This window comes from Medicago sativa, chromosome 8 (genome assembly GCF_051527215.1).
Source record: "Medicago sativa cultivar Bolivia chromosome 8, Bolivia_mono, whole genome shotgun sequence".
Taxonomy (NCBI): Eukaryota; Viridiplantae; Streptophyta; class Magnoliopsida; order Fabales; family Fabaceae; genus Medicago; species Medicago sativa.
The window spans coordinates 59,283,397-59,306,680 of NC_140756.1; the positions used below are offsets into that span (position 1 = coordinate 59,283,397).

Consider the following 23,284-nt stretch of genomic DNA (forward strand, 5'->3'; position numbering starts at 1 on the left):
CAACATTAAATGTATAAGTAGATTATTTAAATAGAAAATTGTGATCTGCAGATTTTTCTACAGAATTAGGATACAAAATTTATAAGTTTGTAAGAACATAAAAGATTTTCCACTATATTCATTCATGCAATTATTCCTTCCGTCGGCGTAGAGTACAATGTGTGTGATGGAGAATACAATGTTTTTATAACAGATTAGAGATTTAGTCAATTATAAATGAGTGTTCCCCAAATTATAATGGTTTGAGATACACCGATAATGATGGTGTATATTGTGCAATGGATGGTCACATTTCTTTTGTCAAAAGTAGAAGATCGTCACGATGAATTTGATATTCTTCATAGAGCATCTGAAGTTAATCAGCAGTAAGTAGTTCTTAATATAATACTTTTTTACAAGATTTTCTTAATATAATACTAATAATTCGTTGATCGGTGCATGTTAATTTTTTGATATAATGCTAATCATTTTTTTTTGTTGGTTAGGAATACAACCTTGTTCTTACCCTGACAATTATTTTGAAGGAAGAGTTACCGATGCCATATATTTGACACTTTATGCGCCTAGAAGTCTAAGAGAATTATGTAACTATAAAAATTTTGTCAATCATTTTACTGATTTTAGAAATTATCAACTAAGTGTCATCGTATATTAAGTATAATATCAATTATCTTATTATGTTTCAAAAAAAATCAATTATCAAATTATATCCTTCAAAGATCAATTATCTTGCTACAATTTTATGCCTGCGTTGCGTGGTTTTATACATAGGGCCCATTTGGATTAACTTATTTTAGAGCTTATATAAATCAACTTATGCAAAAAATAAGTTTTTATGTGTAATTTATAAGTTTTTAAGATAGTTTATGTAAAAACCATTTATGAAGATACAATTTTTGTTAGTGAGAGCTTATAAATTAAAATAAAAGTTTATTTATCTACAAAAGCTATTTTTGATAAGCTCGAAATAAGCTCAAACCAAACGGGCCCATAATTGATATTTATGTTATATTTATAATATCTAGTAAAAGTCTATATAACTCAAAAGCAATAAAAGCAAAGATCACTCATAATATATCATATAATTTATTAAATAAGCTATTGATATTTGACTAAAATATTAAAATAAATGAATCATATCTAAGTTGTAAAATTATCAATCAAATTAGTGTTTGTGTGATACGCATAATATTTATTGAAAATCAATATAACTGAGAAGTAATAAAATAAAAAAGATGTTCATATTAAAAGCCATAATTATTTGGTGGTATAACCCGTAATTTATTATTAATATCTACCTAAAATATAAAATAAATAGATATTAGCTATCTAAATTGAAAAATTATCAAGAGTGTGTGGTTTAGAATGAAAATAATGAAACATGTAGGCAAATAAAAATATTTCCTTATAAATATATAAAATTGGTCAAAATAAATAATTCAATCAAATAACTCTCTAAAATTTCCTCTATCAATTTATTATTTAAAAAATGAATAAATTATCTAATAAATTTAACAAAAGCTATGCTAAATTAAATATAGTTTAAAATGAAATTTAATGAGGAAGAAAACCGAGAAACAAATAAATAGTTAGAATTGAGGACAAAACTCATGTGAATTTCATTATGTGTTTTTTGTATGGTTCTTGGCTAAAAATACATTTTCTGAGCCTATAAAAAACTTTGAGAAAATCATGAGTTGTTTAGTTGGGAACCATACAAAAAACACCTAATAAAATGCACCCTAGTTTTTTCGTAGAACTAGAATTAAAATAAAGATAAAACTTAGGTGCATTGCATGTCCTTAAATGCTTAGTGTGTGGTTCTTCGCATAAAACACTCAAAGTTTGTTATAACCTCAAAAAAAAAAAAAATTATGTGAAGAACTATATGAAGTGTAAGGAAAGAGACCTATATTTTATCCTTAAAATAAATGATTTTTCTTTAATGACAAATGTTAGCAATTAGTAGTTAAGAGAACAAAAAATATATAAATAAAAAAAATATCAAATGAGTATAATAGTAATAGTCGACTTATGAAGAAAAACAATAATAGTAACAATAGTAGTTAGGGTTGAAAAAATTATAAAATTCATTATAAACACGAATAAAATCCATAATAAACACGAAGTGGATAGCTTAACGGGTATACACAGATAAAATAAATTGATATTTTAAGTACTCTAAATTAATGGATACAAACACAAAAGTAATGGAATCCCTACACACAACTTATAATGATAGTTAAGATATGTAGTTTGTTGAGATATTTATACTACATAAAACATTGGTTTCAAAAGTTAAGTGAAGAAAGGAAAATCATGTATGGTTAGATTCTTTGTATTTTCTTTGCTTTAAAACAATACCTCAGGGGAGAAATTTTTATTGATCAATGTGACAATAATGACCATAAAAAAAATCCCCTAAAAAAAGACCATAAAAAAATGACAATAATGATCTTTTTACAATTGTCTCTTTTAGAGGATTAAAACTTTATATCACGAGGTTACGAGATTAAACTCTTACCACCGGGTTAGAACCTTTGCTTTTATTTGTTCTATTTTTTTGGGTTTGTTTTAAAGGTTTTAGATATGCTTTGAAACAAAGACGTAATACCTTTAAAAGTAACTCTCTTAACTTTTTTTTTAGTCTTGTGAAAGTGGAAGACGGTGGATTTGTGGTGGGGAGTGGTTGATGGGTTAGAGAAGGGATGGTGATGGTGTATGAGTGGGGATGCGTGAGACATTGTGGCCGATTCTCTTTTCCATAATGTAAATCATGTTTGAGTTATTCATTCTCTTATATCTTTTTTATTAATAATGTCATGGTTTTTATGATCCTTAAAATTAATATACCAGAATTTGTTTCTCAATTTAAAATGATTTCTCTTTGTAATGTCATTTACAAAATTATTTTTAAAGTTATTGTTAATATGACTAAGATTTTTTTGAATGATACTATCTCCTCTTATCAATCGTGTTTTATTACGGGGCGTAGCATTCATCATCATATAATTGTGGTCCAAGAAATGGTCTTTTTCATGACTAAAATGAAATGTAAGAAAATATTTGTCCATAAAAGTTGAATTGGAGAAAGCTTATGATAACCTTAAATGAAACTATATTGAACACTGTATTTTGTCTCCTTTGAACAAAATCATGTGGAATGGGGAATAGACAATAATTTTAATCCTTCAAGAGGCATAAGACAATGGGAACTTTTATCTCCCTATTAATTTTTCATTTGTATGGATAGACTTTCACACATTATATCTAACCAAGTGGATGTCGAGTACTAGAAACCAATTCATGCAAGCTCATTGTATTATGCACTTCCTTGATATTTTCCGCCAAGCATCATGACAAAAGATAAACAATAAAATATACATATATTTGTTTGGGTAGATACTTGGAGGCTAATTTAGCTACTGATAGATGCACTAGAGGGAGCTTTAAGCACATTGTCCAGAAAATCCAGAATAGGCTTAGTGGATGGAAACAACAATGTTTGAGTCTTATAAGGATAATTGCGCTCTCTAAGACAGTTAATACATCCATTCCATATTATATCATATGTAGTATGCAAAGGTCTTCAAAACTATTTGTGATGAAATTAAGAAAATTCAGTGTGGTTTCCTAGGGGGTCTTTGATCACGGGTGAAAAATGCATTTGGTGAATTGGGATTTTTTTTTCCAATCTAAGTTTGATGGTGGCTTATGGTTTAAGAGATTGCATTGTATGAATGAAGATTTCTTGATGAAGATGATATGGAACCACATTAACAAAATGAGCTCTAGAGTAAAATCCTTATTAGTAATTATGAAAGAAGTAATGATCTCACGAGTTCTTGCAACTCTCGGCCCTAAGATTCTCCTTTGTAGAAAGCTCTGGAGGGAATTTGGTGTGATTTCCAATGCAATGTGGTTTGGGAAATCGAAAATGGTAGAAGGACTTATTTCTAGCTAGATGTGTTCCTAAAGAGGATGTGCTCATCACCTTAGCTTCCCATAACCACATCGATACCACTATTTCTTTGTGGTATGCATTGACTCATGAGGGAAATCAAGACCCGAATTATGTAGAATAATTTACCGGCTAATATTGTGTAGCAAGTGATTGTTTTTGCGGCCCCTAATGATGTTGATGGGCCTGATGCAATGTGATATGGAGGCAGTAATACTCACCAATATACTAGTCAGAGTGATTATAAGTTACAACATGGGGATATCCACGTCCTGGAGTAAGATTGGAAGTCTTTATAGGATTGAAGATGACTTCATTGTATCGAAACTTTCGTCAATTGGTGGCTCCATGGCACATCCGCACCAATTTTCGGAGAAGCAAGTGGGGAGTGGCCATATCTTTACTTTGTACTAGATGTGGAGAGAGGATGAGACAACCGTTCATATGCTTCAAGATTGTGTTTACGCTACTCAAGTATGGCTATGTTTGGTTCTAGATAATTTTATAACTAATTTTTTTATTCTTGATTGTAGAAACTAGATTTTCAATAACATTAACAAGTTGGGTATTGGCGCAACTACCACGAGCTAAAAGAAAACTTTCATGACCACATGTTGGTTCATGTGGAGAATCAAAGCTATTTTTAAAGAAGATTTTCAACTACTGAACAACCTTGTCTTGACGATCCAAAATTTTACTAGAGAATTAGACTCGTGTTAGACCCACCCGCCTCAGCGCAATATTCAGATAAAAGAGACACATAGGTTGGAAAGTCCTTTTGAAGGTTGGATAAAACTTAAGAGTGATGGTGCTTACAAAGGAGGTGGGGAGTATTCAGGATGTGGTGGCCTTTTCTGCAACTCTAAATGGATATGATTAAAGGCTACATACATAAGATTGAAGTGTGTAACGCACTTAATGCTGAAATGTGGGGCATGCATCTTGGTTTGGATCTGGCTTGATGAGGGCGTATTCTACAACTCATCGTGGAAAGTGATTCTAAATTGTTTACTAAGATGACTACATATAATTGCAAGTTTAGTGGTCGTTTTCCACATTGGTGCGGCGTATTCACAATCTTTTGGCTTTGTATGACGTGTCCAATTTCTTCATATAGCTAGAGGAAGGTAAACAATGTATTGATTTATCGACTAACTTTAGCCTATCTTTAGACTCTTTAAATTGTACTAGAATGAAGACTCTGCCTAATAAACTCCATAGATTTCTTTTTAATGATATCTTCAAAGTTTGCATGTCAAAAAATGTTAAGCTAATTTCTTAATTTTATGTTAGACCTTTGAATCTCTTTAATTTGGTAAAAATAAATAATAAAAAATCAACAATTGTATTCAATTATTGATCCAAGACAATTTACAACATTAGATTAATAACAAGGATATCATTATCCTCGTCATCGTCTAACTGAATATGAATCATATGATAGAACAGAATCATATTAAATTAAATTATATGTAAAGTAAGTAATTTTAAGCACGTTTGTTTCCTTGTAAAAAAAAAAAAACAAACACGTTGTTTCCGGCTGTCAAAAGAAGCTTAGAAGCACGTTGGCTTCCAAATTTCCCTCAACTTATTGATTATTATGGTTACAGCAAGTACGATATTTTTTACATTATTAAAGGATAATTTGTTTAAGAGCATGGTTAAAAATGAAAAAGGCAGTTCAAAATCATTTTTATATATAAAATAAATTATTATTAATTATTTCCTCTCTAATGTTGATTAGCAATCTAGATCTAGATACCGAGGACACACAATCGTGATTGAGAAGATTAAGAGCTTGTTTGAAACACTTTTCAAAAACTTTTTTTTAGTTTTTAAAAACTTGAAAATTAAAAATTTGTTTGCTAAACTATTTTTAAAATTACAGTTTTGGAAACTGTCTTGAATTTTTTAGTTTTGGGGACTAAAAAACTAAAACATGTAAAAGGATAACCATTGTGAAAAATGGACTTGTATATTTCAAAAACTGAAAACAAAAACTATTTCAAACAGGCCCTAATTATTATTCCCTCCATTTTTTTTTCTTTTTCATCCAAACTAAGTTAAGTGATTATGTATGCGAATTTCCATTTTTTAACGAATCTAATGACAAATTTCACACACCAAATATGAAAAAGATGGAAATTGCAAATCGAGCCGATCAGCACACCAAATATCTCTACAACATTTTATGACGACGTACATTTGTGGGACACAAATTTCCGACTCAATTTTATAATAAGTGTCATTGTATATTAAGTATAACATCAATTATCTTGTTATAATTTTATGTCTAAACTAGTACTATGGAAATTACTTTTATTTGTTATACTTCACTTTATATTTATGACAATAAATATTGCCCAATAGTTAATAGATATACTTTTGTTTTAAAAAATAACAATAATTTTGTAAAACTATCACACTTTTCCTTTATTTTCCATTTTTCTTAATCTTTTGAAAAGAAAGTTAAAGTGTCAAATGAGGCAAAAGAAGCAAGCATACACAATTTAGATAATGATAATAACTTAGATGTTTTAAGAAATAATATAATATAGGAAAAAAAAAATCATCACTTTATCCCTAAGCCATCTCTTACCAATTTAATTTCTATACTATAAAAATATTTAAAATAGTCCTTAAATTATTTTTAGTCAAATAAGATAGTCCTTGGTCTATCATTCTTTTTTGTTTTTAAAGGAAATACATAACTAATATGCCATATTAATAATGGGGTTTGCTAGAACACACCCACTAGTTTTTATGTGGGAGTGTTTTAGCAAGTTATAACTAAAAAGTTAATAAATACACCTTAAGGTGTATGTTGCTATAACACACCTTCTAACAAAAACAAGTGGGTGTGTTCTAGCAAATCCTATAGGGGTTTGCTAGGATACACCCACTTACTTTTTAGAAGGAGTATTTTAGCAAGTGAATAACTAAAAAGTGGTTAAATACACCCTAAGGTGTAGCTTTGCTAAAACACTCCCACATAAAAATTAGTGGGTGTGTTCTAGCAAATCCCATTAATAATAGTTTAAAGACTACTTAATATATTATTATAGTTTAAGAAATAAATTGATAAGAAAGTGATAGTTTAGATGTGTTGTATAATATAATGCATAGTAACTAAATTTATAGAATAAATATGTATGTGTATATATCACATGGTGACAAGTAAGAGAGAGAAGCATTAAGCAAATCATCAATATGGGGTTACACAACAATCCAACAACAGGAACAAATGAAATTGTTGGAGAACAATATTGTCCATTGTTACAAACCAAAACAGATGAGAAAATTGAAGTTGAAATTCAACATGGTGATGATGGATCCAATAGTAACAAGAATAATGATTCAGCAGCATCATTTGCTGGTTCAGTATTCAATCTATCAACAACCATAATTGGTGCTGGAATCATGGCTTTACCTGCAGCCATGAAAGTTTTGGGACTAACCATTGGTATTGCTTCCATTGTCTTCCTTGCTTTGCTTACTCATACCTCTTTGGATATTCTTATGAGGTTTAGTAGAGTTGCTAAGGCTCAATCTTATGGTGATGTCATGGGATATGCTTTTGGAAATCTTGGTAGATTGGTTTTTCATATTTCTGTTCTTTTCAACAACTTTGGAATTCTTGTTGTTTACATCATCATTATTGGTAATTCAATTCTCTACACTTATATCATGTTTATCCATTAAATTTTATTTAATAAATGAATTTAATTTGTATGTACTTTCTGTGTAAAACTATTAGAAAGTGATGTAACAAAATGTGATTTCAATGAGATTTGATTGAGTGTATGTGTAAAATGTATTATACGGTCGGTGTATATAAATTACTCTCTTAAGTATGAGTAAATGTATACTGTGAAATTACAAGCCTATGAATCTGAAATTTTGCATACATGATCCCCCATTTTACAGAAATGTTATTGAATGTGTAAATATGCGAAGCCGGTATGCTACGTTTGACACTTGATGTGCATATACATATCCTAAATAATACACACACATTCCTATTGGATCCGAAATTGGTTTTGCTTATGAGTATTTATTTATGCTTAGAAACTTCAATATAGTTTTTCTATAATTTAATTTGTCATGCCTTAAAAATTGGATATATTGAATGTTTTAGGCTACTTGATTTGCAGGTGATGTACTGTCTGGAACAACTTCATCTGGAAGTCATCACTTCGGTGTACTCGAAGGATGGTTTGGCGAACACTGGTCAACTGGGCGTACTTTTGTTCTTCTTATTACAACCCTTGTGGTATTTGCTCCATTAGGATTCTTTAAGAGGATAGGTACATTTTACAATACAATGAATTGAAGTATGTTACATGATTAACCTCATTTAGTAAATGTAGTATTATTGTGAATAACCATTTAGTTTTTTTATTTTGTTTCGTGCCTGCAGATTCATTAAAATATACTTCTGGTTTAGCAGTGGCTCTGGCAATTGTTTTTCTTGTCATAACTGCAGGAATCACATTTGTTAAATTGTTCAATGGAACCATAGAGAGTCCTAGGTTGCTTCCCAGTATTACTGATATGACATCTATTTGGAATCTCTTTACAGCAGTTCCAGTTCTTGTGACAGCGTTTGTCTGTCATTATAATGGTAAGTAAGCTACCTCAAAATGTACTTTCGTTTCAAAATATGAAGTTTACTCTTGTTGTGAAGACCCTTATTGTTAAACTAAAGAATTTGATTTTGATACACACTCGGTATAAAAAGTTTTAGACTGCCAACAAATCACAACTAATCATATGCGACATTAGAAATAATTATGATAAAAGTCATATTGTTTAATGATATGACGATTATGATTTATTGACAATGTAAAAAAATCTTTACACTAACAGTGTATATTAAATTCAACTTCAAATCTTCTAAAGAATATATCAGCAAAACATCTCTTTGCTTTGATAGAACTTAATCTTTTCCAAGATACAACTCAAACAAATCAGAGATTTGAATTCTGTACTTTGAAGTTACAAGGTCGAACTCTTACTACTTAGATGACACCTCCCTGACTTTGATATTTGATATAGCAAATAATAGTACCGAGAAATTTGATGTGCTTGAATATGTATTTTAACGCAAGTACTATCCTTTGCAGTGCATACAATAGACAATGAACTAGGAGACTCTTCACCAATACAACCAGTTATAAGTGCATCACTGGTTCTATGTTCAAGCATATACATTCTTACAGCACTATTTGGATTCCTACTATTTGGCGAGTCGACTCTTGATGATGTGCTAGCCAACTTTGATACTGATCTTGGCATCCCTTATAGCAATCTTCTCAACGACATCGTTCGTATCAGCTACGCCCTCCATCTCATGCTTGTTTTCCCGGTTATCTTCTTTTCGCTTCGCTTCAATTTGGATGATCTTGTGTTTCCCTCAGCCGGCTCATTGGAATTAGATAAGTGGAGGTTTTCCTCAATCACCACTGGACTCATATTTTTGCTCTATGTGGCTGCAAATTTCGTACCTAGCATTTGGGATGTTTTTCAATTCACTGGTGCAACTGCCACTGTTTGTCTTGGTTTTATCTTCCCTGCTGCAATTGCTCTAAGGTGAGTTTCCTTACTTTATCTAAATGTCATTGCTTATCACATTATGTTTCATTATTATTATTTTTTGCTACATCAATGTCTGAGTCACTGGTTTTCCAAAACTCCGCCGAGTTATAGCAGTCTATTCTTAGTCCAATGCATATTTATTTCATCTGATGAGACGCTCATATTGGAAAAGTCCCTAGTTCCTAGTCGAACCGGTTGGTCCGAGACGAATTGAATAACACTTTCTCCCTGTTGATCTTTAATTCTTTTGTTTCAGGGATCCACATAGCATTGCAACTAAGAAGGACAAGATTTTATCCGTTGTCATGATTATTCTGGCTGTCTTCTCAAACATTGTGGCTATATACAGTAATGCTGATGCTTTGTTCAGAAAACACCAAAGTAAAACAAATTGAAGCAAACGCTTTTCTTGGCCTCTGAAGATCAAAGTTAACTAGTGAATGAGAAAATGTTTTTTGAGATTGTTTGAAGACCTTTTGAGAGATATCTTTTAAAAGGCTCCTATAGCAAAAGGGTTGTGGAAGGAAAAATGTTAGTACAATTGAAGGACTATATATATGATATATAGACATTTATATTGTACATGAAATACTAATTTTTTTCAAAACACTTATCAGGTGGTAAGAGTATTCATGAATGGGATTGGATTAATTTTGTTGAGAAATGTTTTCAGTCATTCAGTTTGATTGGTTTTCTTATTTGGGAGAAAATTGTATACTGCTGATATTACTTTGGATGTATACATTAAAAAAATGAATTTTATGAGACCAAGAAGTACACTTTCCGACAAGATTTACTTCAAAAATACACTTCTGAAAAATGTGAGGAGTGAAAGTTGGCCTCTTCTTATTTTACCATTCAATTGTCTTATGGTCCCTTTAATTTGCAAATGAATAAGTACAGAACAAAACAGTACATGACAGACTTTTAAACTATTGGACAATTTTTGTTTTCTACGATATTTGATGGACAAATTGGAGGGTAAGAAATTGGACAAAAACTGAAATTATTGTCTGTTACTAAACCAGAACCGTGTGCAGTGTTAAAAGAGGCAGCAATGCTGCAGCACATGGACTAGTAGGAGTGGCTAGGAACATAGACACTAGAACTTGGGTGAGAATGTTCCAGACCAAATTTACTCTATCATTTGTAATGAATCTTTGCCTATTGAATGAAAGTCACCTTTTTACAGTAAAACAAAATGTAGTTTGACCATAATATAGTTTTAGATTTTGTTTTAAAGGAAACAATTTTGAATTCTCATTTCTAATGGAATTTTTATGATCATTGGATTGGTCAGTTACTTGAATAAAAAAGTAAACGGTAAAATTTGGCTAAATTGCTTAAAGAAGCTATAAGCCTATAACAACAACAATGACATGTCATGAAAAATGAATCTTAAAAGAGTAAAAACTTTATGACAAAATGGCCAAGAGTAAATCTAGGGTAAACAAAAATGCAATATTGTTTGGTAGCAATTGAAATGGAAATGGAAAACATCATCCTCAAATGATGGATGAAATGACTTTGACACGGCTCAATTTGACAACTTCTGATAATATTATTTTTATTGGTATTATTTACATTAAGTATAAGTTATTTCAAATAATGGAAAAAAGTGAGAATAAATATTACAGTAACCATGACAAAAAATGCTACATATGCTTTCCATTTCCCTCTCCACAAACCAAAAAGAATGAAATAAAATACAACTTATACAAAAAGCAAAACCCAATTTGGTTGCTTCACAAGAGCTAGTGTCCATATCTGAGAAAATCACCTTATATGATCACTTCAATCCTTTTTATTAGTCTATGTTACACCAACCATGGAAAAAACAGATTGGCTTCTGTATATGTTGAATCTTCTTGCTTTGTAACTGATCCAATTCAAAATCAACTTGTAATGCCATATGTGGGGCACTCTTTCTTTTCAACGGAAAATTAGCACCAGAGTTCTAGTTCCAGACAAGGAGTACTAAGTTCCTGCAGGAGACTAATATGGCAATCCAAATATTTGCTTTGAACACTAATTTGTTGCATTGTCTGTTCTTCGAGCTTTTGCAACCCCATGCAAGTATATATCTTACAAATTTCATCACATTGGAGTTAACTCCACTGGACCACATGTGAACTGTGAAGGTAGTACTAGATAAGCAACATGAGATTTTGTGCAGTCTAGTTGAAAAAATAGGGAGACTTCAAAACTTCTTGAAGATCCAAGTCTCCTCGTTCCGGTAAAGGAGGAAACTTCAAATTGGGAAAAGTCTTCTCAAAATTCTCCAACAACTGCATTTGGTATCCAATGACAAGGTTAGTGATCAGCAATAATAAATAAAACAAGTCAAGTGTAGAGCAACATGCATCCAAAAAATACAAAGGAGGATATTACGAGGCCAGTGCGATGATTGATTTCCTCAAGTAGAAACTTAGGTCAAAGGAGATTTTTAATGCAATCACGAAAGGCATAAAAAAAAATACACAATTAAATTGTCAGTTCATTTAAATATAATCGACAAGGTCGTGATTAAGACCATATCTTGATAAACCTCTTAATTAAGCGCTTGTGTTATAACATAAGCACTTATTCTTTTTTCAGGTTCATTGAATAACTGATGTATCTGGTCTATATTACAAATCATATACATTGATTATTTAATGAATCTTAAAAAAGAATCTGTGTTTATGAGACCGGATGAAGTGATATGTATAAGCTATTGTTATCACAAAAGATAAAATAAAGTCAAATTGTTCTATGTTTAGCTGTAAGCTGTTTTCATAAGCTATCTTTGAGATGTTAAAGAAATAAGCTGAAAACGGCTTATGGACATGTCATAAATAAGCTCTCTAACAGCATGAAAGTGCTTATGCCGGTAGATAAGCTCAAATAAGTCAATTCAAACAGGTCCTAAGTTCAGTACAAGGAAATCCCACAAAAAGGAGAGTTTGACTTGATGTGATATAACACAGGTGTGTATCAACAGGTTAGTGTAAAACGAAGAGTTAAAGTGATGCCAAGAATTCAAAGATAGGTCTTCATCCATGGCAATGCAAGGTATGTCCATGTACTTAATTTTAAGGCATCATTAACCCAATCCCAGAAAATAAGGAAAAGAACCAAAACCAGGATTATATTGTGGCATTTAACTAAATAAAAAAAAGGTAGCCTAAATGAAGATACTTTACATTTTCCAATATCGGAGTTTCGTAGAGTTCAACAAACTTTTCCCTGAGTATCCTGTTCATTTCCTCAACGTCACATGCATGTGTCCAATAAGAATCATGCACCCCTGCAATTAAGCATTGATTTACAAAATTTGAATTCCTAATACAACAAGAACACAAATACAATACATGACGAATGTCTGTGATATAAATTAGTGCGCACCTGCAAAGTTCATCCCTGCTTGTTTACAAGCAACTGCAGTCATCATCATGTGAGAACCATCAAGAGAGTGAACAAAATTTGGGGGGAAAGCTGTTCTCTGCCTTTTTACCATGACCTGTAACATGTGTATGAAATGTACTCGTTAGTTTAAACTAAAATTGGGATGATGAAACACAGTTCATTAAAACGGATGAGTCAAATCCTATGCTCTGATGCATAATCGTCACGCATCTTACAAAAAAATGATCTAAATCAAACAGAAACAGACATAAACTCGCAGCAAATATTCAAATCTAATTACATGGTAGGTCAATTTAGATCAATCAATAATTACCTTGTCAGTCTCCCGCTGTAGTGTCAATACCTGAAGGGATGTCTTGATCTGCACCAAATCCAATTTTCCATATTAGTGATGTAAATAATTTTGTAAACTGCACCTGAATTATTAGGCTTCTGTTAAGAAAAGTACCAGGTGTCTTCCTACTTCCCGGTAAGGTTGTACAACTGGAAGCCCAAGGGGAGTGATCCATTGCACTGCTTGGTTTGTGCAGGCTATCACCTACTCCATGTTCAAAACTCAACCATTACAATGACGAAGATGCCTTACAAGTCAAAGCATAATCAACTACTAAACATCTTTTTTGTAATGTTAATATGTTATTTAACAGAAAATTATAGATACCTTTGCACAATCACCTAGCCAACCCATAATACTTCTTGCAGCCTCAAACATCTCTTCTAAGGCAGTGAGAGTGGTCTAAACAACAGAGAATAATAAGTAAAATAATAATTAGAAATGTCTACATTTAATTCCACATATTAATTTCTCTTACTTTTGCAGCATAGCATGATGCAGCAAATAGTTCTGAATCATCCTCAACCGCACAACGCTCTTTAAGCCTCCTCTTGATCTGGTCTCGGGCCCCAATGTAAGTCACTCCATAGACCGACGTCATCACTGTCTGCTTCACCAACTTTCGGTCCACCTAATGTTGCCAGTTATGAATAACTTAGTTGATATAAGACCAAGGTTGACAAATGAATGTGCTTTCATATCCCAAAGGTAAAAAAAAAAAAAAAAAAAAACACTTCATATACAACACATGAACATTATTTACCATAGCTCTAAAAATCCCTCTGGTTCAATTTTTTTTCTTTCAAGTATTCCACAGCAAAAATTTAAAATAGAAGAATTAATGAAACTTGAAACTTAAATGAAACCTGGTTGATCAAACGCCTAGCATGCAACGCATGTGGATCAGTTGCAGGATCTTTCAATGCATCTCTTTTCATGATTTGAAGTACTCTGCATCACAATAACAAATTTAACAACATCAAAACAGTAGCGCTAGAACAAAATTTTGGCCATCAGAACAAATAAAGTTGTTGTCAACATAAAAATAAAATTATACAAAAATAGACTATTCATAGATAAAGGAATGAAAGTTAATATTATGATTAGGATAAAGGGTCATGTGAGTCTCTTTTTTGGGAAATATACAATGCAGTGCCAGACGCAACAACCCCTTTATTTCTAGTATACAGCCAGATGGTCAAAAAGAAAATGAAAAGGGAAACGTGAATAGTACAGTGTCTTCTTCTAAAGCTAACAATATTTTCGAACATTTTAATAAGCTTCCCACAATAGCTTATAAAAACAGATTATAAAAACAGCCTATATAAAGCTTATACGAAATTTACCCTCATTTCGCTTTCGATTATAGAAACAGCTTATTTATAACCTTATAGATGATAAGCACATATCAATTAAGCACTTAAATTGTTTATCCAAACGCCACCTTAATATATTCTAAAAGACTCTTGAGATCTTTGGAGATATTCGAACACCTAGTTTTACTGGGGTGAAAATGAGAAGGCAGCAGGAGTCGCTGGCTTTTAATTTAAACAATGTTCATAAGAATCAGCTAGTAGCTTTCAGCTTTCACTATGGACTGGACATAACGTCATAACCCTTTCTCATTGATTAAACTTTATTTATTTGATTAACAAATTATAATCTCCTTACATAAAATAAAACAGTTGCCAACTTGTTCACAGTATGCATGTATAATGCTCTCATGCACATGAATGCACCGTGATAATTACCTGGCTGCAATTCCTGAGTAAACATCAGCAGGCTGATCTCCACCAACAAGATTGACTGCAGAAGCTCCCAACTTTAAACAGAAACAAAATGCAGCAAATTATGATAACGCATAATAGATAGAAAAATGGTATAGAAAGCAACGACGGAGCCAGAAAAAATAGTTTGGGTAGGCCATTAAAAGTTTGACTAAAAAGCTCGGGTATTTTAAAAAATAAATTACATAGTTTACTATTGCTATAAATTACAATTTCTTTTTTTCATAATACAACTGTCAATTGGAGAAATTTTCAGTTGACAAGACAATATAAAGGAGATTTGAAACCCCAAAAAATTAAAAGTTTTGTAAACCTCCTCTCTACACAACCAAGTATATATAAGCATGACAAAAAGCACATATGTCACTTTAATTAGAACTGCCGAAAACTCAAACCGTTGTAAAATTGTTCAAAAACTCGTAAAATAGACCTATGATTTTTAATTTTTTTAATTTTCTGGGTGGCCACTACACCAATTAGTGGAGATTTAGATCTGTCGAACACTAAAACCGCAACAAATTAATTGTTTAAAATCTCACAAAATAGACCAACGATCGTTAATTTTTTAATTTTTCCGGGTGGGCCGTAGCCCACCCCAGCCCATGAAGGGCTCCGCCACTGATAGAAAGTGAGATAGGTTAGTTTGGCTTTGTAAATCACTAAAAAAAACAGAAGCTACATGAAATAGACAATTAACTATGCGAATTTTGAAAAGAATTAGCTCAAGTATTTGCTAAGTTTCAGTTTCTATAAGCAATCTGAAACCTTTAAGCACTTGAGACAAAATAATAAACAGTAAAATTAATATTGTTTTAATATTTCAAAACTCACAAGAAAAATAAATCCCAAGTCCTGACTCAATGCTATAAATAGAGCCGTACTTTCACCTACAACGCCACAAAAGGAGTTTCCAAAAACAAAACCAGGTCCATAAAAGGTTTGGTTTGTTGCATAAAAGAAATTCCAACTAAACATTTATCAAACTCAGAACTCCCCCTGCCGAAATACACAAAGCAAACCAAAACTCGGAAACAAATAAAAAAGAAAGAAAAATATTACCTTGTCCCTACCAAGTGCTGCATAGTGTTGTAAGCCATTGCATGAACCATCCTAGCAAGTATGAAAAAGAAGAAAATGAAATGAGAAAGAAATGCTCAATGCCTTCAAGTCTCAACTTAATCAATCACATGTCATGATGTTGATCTAGAAAGACAACTATACTAGTAACAAATACAGGTATGATATATAAATGTAGTAAATATACAAAAAAAAAAAAAAAAAAAAAATCTCACAACAGACACTTGAGATATCACAGATGTGTTTCAAAATAAATAAATTAAACACATGATTAATCCATATTAACATGTCATCCAAATATAATTAAAATTAAAAGGCCTTCACCCTCTTGCTAATACTTCTAATTCTGCAAGAAATGATTTAAATGTTCTCCCATCTAGATGAAAAAAATCAACTAAAAATGGTGTGTGGTGTATTCCCCAAATAACTATTTTTAACATCACTGCGAAAAGTACCTGGTGTACAGGCATATGAGAAAGGGTAGCCTCGGGATTGGGGCTTCTCAATGCTTCAGAGAGATTGATACATGCTGCCAAGCACTGAAAAGGATCCTCTGCTTGCAACCACCACCGCTTTCCTTCAAGAGGCCTGTCTGCAGAATCGAAAATATCATCCAGGTGGCCCTCAGTAAATGCTACTCGACCATCATAACTTAACTTGTCCACACCACCAGTGGCATACAAATTTGCCAGATGTATTTTCAACCATTGCAAGCCTTTCTTCCCCAGAGGACGTCCCTCTGCAAACTCAAGTATGCCTCGACATAGATCAGAACCAAGATGGTTCAGATACGGGTGCATAGGATAAGCACGCCCTCGAAAATCAAGATTGTGAGGATAGTAGAAGCCGTCTTCTTCCTTCAACTTTCGTGCAACCTACAGCCAAAATGCCAATGCATAAATAACATACACAGCCTCTTACGGAAACCATTTGATACAACTAGGTCTATTTAGGATTAGAAGGGCACTTACAGTAAGTTTAAGTTCTATATCACATCTCTGTGAATGTCTCTCGTTATTCTCCTTTTTCACGTTTTTAACTTTCCACTTCCATTTTCGAATTTCTGATTCATCTTCTGTGTCTAGTTCCTCTGGGAGGGGAAGCTTTAGACGAAAAGGACAGTTAATCAAAACACAACTGGAAATGAGGAGACATTAATGGAATGGAAAGAGGAAAAATAAAAGACAGCTAATTTTGGACGTGACCTGGATAAAATGCATGCAACATTTTCCAAAATGAATTCAGTATATGAAATGAAAGATAATAACTGAATTAAAATGATAAGGATGGTGTTTATCATTTTATGTATTAACATATAGAAAACTAGTCCGCATATATAGTGTCATACACCACCTATCTCATGCAAATAACTTGGCAACAAGTTTGTTTAGTACTCACATCATCACGATCCACCAGGTCAGCCAGGCGACCTCCATTAGCCCATATTTGATCTATCACACCGAGTACACTTTTGTTCACCCTCCATTTGGTATTGCCAAGGGTATTAAGGGCCTAAACACAATAATTCCATAATTAATTTCAAGTATAAAGTACTAACTTGGGACCAAGAACTTAGATGCAGATGTACAAACATTAAAGAATTCTAACCTCAAAAATATGGTCAAGTTGATTCTTGGGAGCCCATTTTAAAGCATCACGTTGCTGCTTTGCTCCATGTATTCTCATAACATATGATGGCAAAAACAAGTATGCTCCTTTGTCATACCTACCATAAAATTGTAATGTTCATGGGAAAATTAACAATTTAAAAACAAAACAGCAGAACTTAGTCACAAGTCATAAGTGGCATTGTATGCCAGTATGATACGATCCAATTAAAAATTAAACTTTGTAAAACATCGAAACAGCAAAGTTTAGAAGATGCTTGAACAGGTTTTATGATTCAAAGATTGCTATAAAAGTTTCAGGCTTCATATAAGTCAATAGAACTAAGCTAACATAGAAAATATTCAAAGTTTTAAAATAAATTGAAAGTGAAAATAATTGAAAATATGTGCCATACCCTGTCCAGTTATTCGGTGGAACCAACATTGGCATGTAGGGGATAACCATGTGCCTAGCCTGTTAATGTAAACACGTTTTGATGTTAACATCAATCTCATGAATATAAGGCATAAGAAAGCAAAAGTTTTGCTTGAATTTAAATAGTGGCGCTATAGCATGGTGGAATTTGAACAAATCGCTATTGTTCCGCAATACGCTATAAAGTACAAAATATCGTCAAATAACAGCTATAGTAGCGCTATATCATTGTTACGTAGTGGAATTTAACGTAAACATTATTTTTCGCAATCTGTGATTCATGACACGGATGTATAGAAAACAACAGTAACAACCAAACCTTGAAGTATAAAGTCATAAAATTTGTCCAATAACATACTGAAAGAAATATGAGCATGAATTAAAGTATAAACAATCCTTGGAGAATAATAGGTCGGCCACTTACAGTCTTTTCAAGGCCCTTCTGTATCATAGGGTCGCATTCAATAACGCCGTATCTCCTACTTCCATTGCTAATCAAGTCAAGAGTATTCATTATTATTCAAAAAAGGAATAAAAAAGGTTAAATTTACAGATAATGATTGTGAAAGAGTAGTATCAATCTCACTTTGAATCATTTGAAATTGTCTTGAGGGTATGCTTAAATGCAGGAAAAATATCTGGACCACCATCTCCGAATTTATTGGCTGGTGGTTCTAGGTAGGCTGTTTCTATTAACAGTTGTATCAAACGAGAGCCGACCTGAAATATGCAGTAACGACATTGTAACACAAAAAGAATAAACCTTCCTAGTTCATAGGAACAGATTCAAATATTACAAACCTTTACTTGAGCTTCTTGTCCCCAAGGTTTCGCCTTATCTCTTCCTTTAACTATCCCCAAAGCTTGTTGCTTCTTCTGCTTTTTTATTAAACTAGCAACTTTATTCCTAAGTCTTTTCTCCTCTTTAGCAAGTTTCTCTTTCTCTTCAGCTGTCAGGTTTTCACTTTTTACAGGTGCAGGAACAGAATCACTATCAGACTTGTGACTGGTTGCTTTCTTCTCCTTTGTCTTCCCCATGAATCGGTATATCCTACCCTAATCCACATATAAGGGCAGTGTCTCAATTAAAAAACACTTGAATATTGTGAATTCACGCTAATAACATCAAACTTGGACAAAAAAAGATCCTAGAATTGACCACATTATTACTAAACATAAATTCAAATTGACCATACTAGACTACTGATAAGATCCATATAAACCATCTTAATTAGATGGTATATCATTTGTTTCTATCAGAAGAAAGGAATTTAGAGTTCAGCCAGTCGTGTGAGTCGTAAATACCCTTTTATGAAGCACAGACTCTGACACGGACACCTGATACGACGCTGACACGGACACGCCGATACCGCTAATGTAAAAAACATAGGACACCAACACCGCTGTCTATATATTAATTCATTTATAAAATATCTCAATTGAGAATCAAAATATATACATCTGCATCTAACTTGAGCAATTTATTTCATTAAGAAAAGTTATATAACAAGATACAATAGAATTTGGCCTTTATTTATCCATCTACTATTGAAAGAAAGAAAAACATTGTAATCAACTTTAATGTCTATAAACCCTCGTTGATCAACATTTCTCACACATCTTTAACTCTTGAATCTATTGTGTGTGTAAGCAGAGAAAAAAATTTAGACAATTGTCTGAGTTGTCCGACATGCCTCATATAAGTGTCGGACACCGGTCCAAGGAGTGTCGAAGTGTAGAAATTTGGGGCCTAATTCATCCTTACAAAACCAGCTTATAAGGTGAGGAGTGTCTCCTCTTTATAAACTCCTATCAAGAGTCATATCTAACCGGTATGGGACTAAATCCACCCCCTCAAAGCCAACACGAGGCAACTCAAATGTTGCAATTAGGCGACTGGGGGGGATCGCACTAAAGGCGGAATTTTCAACACAACCCCCTCACGCTTGTTACCAATGGGCCTGAAGCGTGGCAATGCAGAATCCCAACGGTAGATCTTGGATAGGCTCTAATACCATGCAGAAATTTGGGGCCTAACTCATCCTTATAAAACTAGCTAGTAAGATGAGGAGTGTCTTCTCTTTATAAACTCTTAATCAAGAGTCTTATCAAACCGATGTGGTGTTGGTGAAATAAATTAGGTGAATTAATACAGACACAAAGCCAACATAAGGCAAGCCAACACGAGGCAACTCAAATGTCACAATTAGGTGACTAGGGGCGGATCGCACTAAAGGTGGAATTTCCAACACGAAGTAAAGAAGAAAACAATTTATTTAGGACACTTGTCCAACACGTGTCATGAGTGTCATAGGAGTGTCGGACACCAATGCGTATTAGACACCACGACACGCCTAATCCTAGAGGTGTGCGTACTTCATTTTCTCTACCAAACATGCATGTTTGGAATAAGTTGGGAGAGCCAAAAGTAACTCTGAAGACTTAAATTCATTTTGGTATGTTTGAGGATGGTCATTTAGAATTGATTTTGCTTCTAGATTTGATTCTAACTTGAAACATTGATTTGTAGCATTTGCCTCCAAAGGTGATTTTCACGCTCAAATTTGCTCAACTCATTTTCACATGAATATATCCAAACATAAACCATTTTACCTTAAACACACTTTAACTAAAATCAAATCAATCAAAATCTTGTCACCGTAGAACCAAACACACACTAAAGCAAATGACAAAGGAAACATAGAATACACAAGCATAAATACCGACACAAAAGCATAGAACAGAATGCGCATAATTGAGTTCAGGACACCAATTCATTTCTCATTGTACTTCAACTCACATCTTATTATACATAAAAACATAAACTATACCTCATGTTCAATGGCTTCGCCTATTTGACAAGCAGCTTGAATAACCCTAGCACTACCAACCCCATTACTATTAGTCATCAACAATCCCATCAACTTATGCATAGTAATAACAGCCATCATATCAGGAGGCAATTCATTGAAATAAGGCGCATGACTCAACCTCGTCTTAGTATCCTTACAAATCTCTTGATCAGCAGCAATTGCATTCTTCAAAGGCTCAAACCAACCAAGAAACAATGATTTCATATAAGGCAAATTCGGCGCAAGTTTCTGTTCGCGCATATCTTCCAACAATTCCTGATACTCTCTTGCTGCTTCTTCCCATGCCTCAGTCTCCATCTTTATCTGTCTCCTCCTAAGCATTTTATACTTGTAACTATTATTCTTGTTCTTCTTTTTCTCCTCTAATCGAGGCTCTTTCTTCTCTTCTTCTATCGCCATTTGATCTAACAATTTCTGAACAACTTCTTCTGAACCAGAACAATCATCTTCTGTATCAGTTGATTCAATAGCTTCAGCAGCAACACTACCGTAGGTTCTAAAATGATTCAATGATATTGAAGAAAAACTAAAAGGGTGTTCAGAAAACGAAAAATTGGATCGACCCAGTTTGTTTTCTGATGTAAAGATTCCAACTTGACTGAAACGCGAAAATGGGTGCCTCAAGATTTTCTCGGGAAAATTATGTTGGTGAGAAAATCTCAGTGATGTAGAGGATTGGGAAGATAAGATGAACCTTCTTGAGGAAGCTCGTTTGGCTAATTTGGACCACATTTCGGTGTGAAAACGAGGAATGGAAAATTAACAATTTTCCCGAGAAAATGAAAATTTGAGCGTTTGGAAGATTTGAAGGTTAGTGGTGAGGAGAAGAAGCAGCCGCCATGAAAGTAAAACCCTTCATAAACCTATGTTGTCTGTCTGCCTATCGTGTTTTTTCTTCTGACCCGGAATTGCTTTTCGGATTTTACAAAAATAATCACTTATTTAAAATGTTTTAAAAATTATAGTAAACCAAACAAGACCTATGATTATTCTAATTTAAATCCATTCAAATTAAAAATGTGAATGATTATTGGGGTAATAGTCACTTTGGTCCCTGAATGTGTAGCAAGTAGTCACAATAGTCCTTCAATGTATCAAAATTCCAAAATAGTCTCTGATTGTCCACTTTGTTAGTCAAAATAGTCTCTAAAGCTTAAATAACCCTTTAATACTCACAATAACTCTTTTGATATAAGGACTAAAATGACAATAATTAAGGACGTATAAGGACTTATATGACAATAAGTAAGTCTATTGAAGGACTTATATGAAAATATTAATGAAAAATTTTAATATCAAGGACTATTTTGACTAATAAAGTGCACAATCAGGACTATTTTGCTATTTCGATACATTGAGAGACTATTATGACTACTCGTCACTCATTCAAGGACCAAAGTGACTATTCCCCATGATTATTCTAATTTATGCTATTTTATTTATTTCAAACATAATTGGTCACCGTCAATTCATTAGTTTAACTTTTTAATATGTCACCACGAGTATAGATTAATTGATAGACACCTTGTGTTATACAAGGTTGGGATTTGAACTTTGAATCTCCACTTATTCACCTTAAGAGATGAATTTTTAATCATTACATTACTTGACAGAAACATATATTGTGTTTGTTCTGCTAAAAGGTAAACAATGAATATAACAGCACAAGACATAACAACACAACATAAGGTAAAACAACACAGGAAAAAAAACTTTTATGATATTGAATGATTTTTCATCTTATTCGATGTTTGATCATCGACAAAAGACTATTTTAGCATTTTTGACAAGTTGTACTTTAGACAAAAGGTTGTGTTATGGTTTATAGATGGGTAAAATTTTCAATTTTTGGCACGTCCCCTCCCCACCAATTTGGCACGTCCATAAACCAGTTTTGCAATCCAACATAGTACAACCGTAATTTTTATATCATATTCCTTAATTTTTAGCATACCAAACGCACACTATTTCTCCCATCTCTTTAAAATGTTAATATCAATAAAAAAAACTTTTACAATTTTTAGTTTTGATATCAATGAAAAAACCCTTATAATTTTAAGTGCATTAAACTGAACAAGAACGAATTTTTAAATTAGTCATCGAGAACCAAACCATGAATAATTTTATTTTTGAATCATAAGGGTTTTTACCTTAAAACATATCAAAATCGCACCACAAACACCCCTAATTGAATGGATGAACA

At 32.8% G+C, this 23,284-nt stretch overlaps 2 protein-coding genes across 2 annotated transcripts; one reads left to right on the plus strand and one right to left on the minus strand.

Moving 5' to 3' along the window:
- Positions 1-7,149: 7,149 nt before the first annotated feature.
- LOC146900020 (amino acid transporter AVT6A-like) lies at positions 7,150-10,223 on the plus strand. The gene is made up of 5 exons (XM_085738689.1): positions 7,150-7,622; positions 8,116-8,268; positions 8,382-8,585; positions 9,088-9,553; positions 9,816-10,223. Exons 1-5 carry the CDS (start codon positions 7,172-7,174, stop codon positions 9,952-9,954), a joined length of 1,413 nt encoding a protein of 470 aa, XP_085594815.1. The 5' UTR covers positions 7,150-7,171; the 3' UTR covers positions 9,955-10,223.
- An 877-nt stretch (positions 10,224-11,100) lies between these two features.
- On the minus strand, positions 11,101-22,006 carry LOC146900021 (DNA-directed RNA polymerase 1B, mitochondrial-like). The gene is made up of 19 exons (XM_085738690.1): positions 21,040-22,006; positions 19,010-19,264; positions 18,795-18,928; positions 18,633-18,699; positions 18,189-18,247; positions 17,774-17,891; positions 17,564-17,677; positions 17,137-17,268; positions 16,621-17,040; positions 16,148-16,198; positions 15,053-15,123; positions 14,168-14,252; positions 13,780-13,932; positions 13,629-13,703; positions 13,416-13,505; positions 13,281-13,328; positions 12,947-13,061; positions 12,745-12,848; positions 11,101-11,847 (listed from the first exon to the last, which is right to left on the minus strand). Exons 1-19 carry the CDS (start codon positions 21,811-21,813, stop codon positions 11,737-11,739), a joined length of 2,976 nt encoding a protein of 991 aa, XP_085594816.1. The 5' UTR covers positions 21,814-22,006; the 3' UTR covers positions 11,101-11,736.
- Between the last annotated feature and the right edge of the window lie 1,278 nt (positions 22,007-23,284).

Bases quoted from the DNA above. Each gene is read 5' to 3' on its own strand.
- LOC146900020 (XM_085738689.1), top strand. From the start codon at position 7,172: ATGGGGTTACACAACAATCCAACAACAGGAACAAATGAAATTGTTGGA. The intron at 7,623-8,115 runs GTAATTCAATTC...CTTGATTTGCAG, and splicing joins TGTTTACATCATCATTATTG to GTGATGTACTGTCTGGAACA. The intron at 8,586-9,087 runs GTAAGTAAGCTA...TATCCTTTGCAG, and splicing joins GTTTGTCTGTCATTATAATG to TGCATACAATAGACAATGAA.
- LOC146900021 (XM_085738690.1), bottom strand. From the start codon at position 21,813: ATGTGGTCCAAATTAGCCAAACGAGCTTCCTCAAGAAGGTTCATCTTA. The intron at 18,700-18,794 runs GTGAGATTGATA...TGACTTGATTAG, and splicing joins ACAATTTCAAATGATTCAAA to CAATGGAAGTAGGAGATACG. The intron at 11,848-12,744 runs GTAAAGTATCTT...TACCAAATGCAG, and splicing joins AAACTCCGATATTGGAAAAT to TTGTTGGAGAATTTTGAGAA.